This window comes from Myotis brandtii, unplaced genomic scaffold (assembly GCF_000412655.1).
Source record: "Myotis brandtii unplaced genomic scaffold, ASM41265v1 scaffold59, whole genome shotgun sequence".
In the NCBI taxonomy this organism is placed as follows: Eukaryota; Metazoa; Chordata; class Mammalia; order Chiroptera; family Vespertilionidae; genus Myotis; species Myotis brandtii.
Window position 1 is genome coordinate 1,977,018 of NW_005370223.1, and position 3,177 is coordinate 1,980,194.

General features: G+C 54.8%; 1 protein-coding gene across 2 annotated transcripts in view; it reads left to right on the forward strand.

The window, feature by feature from the left end:
- Positions 1 to 3,177, forward strand: part of PTDSS1 (phosphatidylserine synthase 1) — a 59,870-nt gene that overhangs the window by 54,541 nt on the left and 2,152 nt on the right. For both annotated transcript variants that reach the window (XM_005879248.2, XM_014550227.1), the window contains 2 exons: positions 1,362 to 1,430; positions 2,357 to 2,426. In XM_005879248.2, the coding sequence (XP_005879310.1) occupies positions 1,362 to 1,430; positions 2,357 to 2,426 (139 nt within the window). The remainder of the gene's footprint in view (positions 1 to 1,361; positions 1,431 to 2,356; positions 2,427 to 3,177) is intronic.

Genomic DNA, 3,177 nt, shown 5'->3' on the forward strand with positions numbered 1-3,177 from the left:
GGCTCACCTGTCCTCACTCTCCAGGCATGGCCCCCTCTCCTCTCTCCTCTCTCCTCTCTCCTCTCTCCGCCATCACTCAGGCTAGGCGGCCAGGAGCTTTCCCGACTCTGTTTTGTGGCCATTTTTAGACTCTGGGTTCCTGTAGAAGCTGTTCTTCCCTTCAGTTAAGGCAGTGGTCGGCAAACTCATTAGTCAGCAGAGCCAAATATCAACAGTACAACGATTGAAATTTCTTTTGAGAGCCAAATTTTTTAAACTTAAACTATATAGGTAGGTACATTGTTATTAACTTAATTAGGGTACTCCTAAGCTGGCCTTTGCTAAAAACGTCCTCAGTCTGATTGAGGTACGTTCGCTGAGGTCGACCCCTTCCAACCACTAACCACTGCACAATGAGACTGCTGACTGACTGGCTCACTCAACTCGTGCATAAATCGCCTGCCTCCCCCCGCGCTGCGTATCCTGCGGCCCGCCTGCACCCAACCGACCCACACCCCCCACTTCTTCTAACGCCACTTCTTCAAAATAGACTCGCCCAGGCCGAAAACGGACTTCTGCGCATGGGCCACAAAGTTTCAATCACACTGGAAGAGCCACACTCAAGGGGCCAAAGAGCCGCATGTGACTCGGGAGCCGCGGTTTGCTGACCACTGAGTTAGGGTATAATGGAGAGTGTGGTGCAGGGAGCGTGGGGATGCTGGGGAAGTAGGGTGTCAGTTTTCCCTGCCTCTGGGCCCCAGGGACCACTCCCTTCTCACCTCACTGAGGAGTGTACAGGGCATTTTTAGTTCCTCTTGACTTGTGTGTCTACCCAAACAGCAAAATCAACAGCCACCAGAACCGGGGTCAGCGTGGGCCACCGAGGCTAAGCAGCACCAGAAGGCTGTGCAGAGCCGGGCAGCAGCTCTGCGTGTTCCGTCCCCAACACGGGGGCTCTTGGTCCCAAACGCCCTCCAGACTGGGGCCCAGACAACGAAACTGCCCTTTGTGCAGAAGTCCTCTTCCCCTTGGACAGCGACAGACGGATCCTACATCTTTCCCTGGGATGGAGGGGACAGGGTGGCCTGTGGCAAACCCTGCATCCTCTTGAGCAGAACCGCAGTCGCTCAGAAGCGCCTCCCGCTTAATCCCGCGTCCAAACACGGCTTGCGTTCTGCTAGTGCAGCCACCAGTCGGAGCTGCTCGCGAAACTTCTTGACAAAAGCCTCCGCGATGCTCCCAGCTCCTCTGCGGGCTCATCTCGCCCCATCCCAGGGGAGGTGGCCGGAGCACGTCCAGCCGCCTTGTGTGAATTCCCGTGGACCCCCAGAGTTCTGGGGTTTGTGCAACAACGTCGATGAAATGTGCTGTTTCCCTTGCAGGCTTTCACCACCTTCCTGTGCCTGTACGGCATGGTGTGGTACGCGGAGCACTGCGGTCACCGGGGAAAGGTACGGCGGGGAGAGGCCCGTGGTCACCGTGGTCAGGGCAGCTGAGCGTAGCCCAGTGCAGGCTCCTGGGGGGACATGCTGCGGCCTCACCCTGTAGAAACTGAACCAGTTAAAAAAGAAAGAAGTGAAACTGAACCAGCCCAGCATTCACTCCCTATCCGTGGCTGTCTATGCTTGTCACTCCTTGTTCCATATGTCAGAGCAGGGGTCCTCAAACTTTTTAAACAGGGGACCAGTTCACTGTCCCTCAGACCGTTGGAGGGCCGGACTATAGTTTAAAAAAAAACTATGAACAAATTCCCATGCACACTGCACATATCTTATTTTGAAGTGAAAAAACAAAACGGGAACAAATACAATATTTGTATTTGCATGTGGCCTGCGGGCCGTAGTTTGAGGACCCCTGTGTCAGAGTATTTATCCTCCTTTTGGGAGAGGTTTAGAACTTAATTGTTTGTTAAAGCGTGTGGGGAGGGCCTGGATCACTTCGGGGAAGGCTGCCTCTTATTCCCAGCCCTTCCACTTTGTCCGGGTCTCTTCCGGTGCCCAAGCCTGGGATTCTCCTTGCAAAACGCCTGCCTGCCCACCTCGAGTAGACACGAGGATTAACGAGAGAGTGGATGTGTGCGGGCTTAAAGCGCTATAGCAGTCTTGTCAACTGTAATCTTTTAAAAAGTAACATCTTCGCCCTTTATTCATACCTTGAGTCTAAGGAACTAAAGGTACTTTCTAGAAGCGTATTCTGCATCGCCTGGGAGAGGACCTTGGCTTCATAGCTGAGACATAGAAGCGTGAGGAGGTCCTGGCATGGGGTGGCGTGACCCGAGCCGCTAGGGGCTGGGCAGAGCCTGTCGCTTGCTTGCCCGCCACGTCCTCCCAGGGAGGGCTCCAGATTCCTCACTAAGCCCGCCCGCCTCTCTCCCCAGACCTTCTCCGAGTGTGAAGACGGCAACTACAGCCCAGATATTTCCTGGCCTCACGGGAAAGGGACAAAAGGTATCTCTTCTTTGCTCACTGTTTAAACTTTACTGGCTCTGCCCTTCCCAAGGCCCAGTGAGGAGACTGAGAGTCAGTATTTCGCTTCTGCCTGTTGATAAGCGTGTGCCCTGGAGGGTCTCAAGCTTACTCGTCGCGTGCCTCCCCTTCCTTCTAAGAAAACATGCCACGTGCTCGCAGGGTCTTCCCAGGAAACTTGCTTAAGAAGAGGCGCCGCTAGTTCTGCCTCTTCTGAGACAGGCAGGCGTCACCAGGCCCGCACAGCTCCAGCTTCCCGCCAGGAGTGTTCTTCCCGGGCTTGGTCCTGAGTGAGAGGGTTAGGAAGGTCCGTGTGCCGGGAGGAAAGCCTTTCCGAAGGGGTAGATGGATGGACCCCTTTATCCCAGAGGCAGGCCATCGGGAGAGGGATTTCAGTGGTAAAGTCAGGGATCTCTCGCTGGCCTCTCTCCAAGGAGTGTTTAGGGAAGATTTGGGGCCACCTGGTTATTTTAAAGAATTAGGGACATGAAATAATGACACTGAGGACACTCCACTAGATCCAGTTCCTATGATCCCACTGGGAGGCCTGACTGAAGGAGAGAATGAAGCCAGAGGCTGAGTTGCAGCTCCGAGAACGGCCCAGAATGCAGTGGGCCGGGGAGAGGAAGGCGCAGTGTCCTGGTTGTCCCCCGAGTTCTTTTGGGGTCAAGCCTCTCCGAGCTCTCCCTTGGGAAGACACTGGCATACACTCCGCTGCTGCATTGCCAGCTCC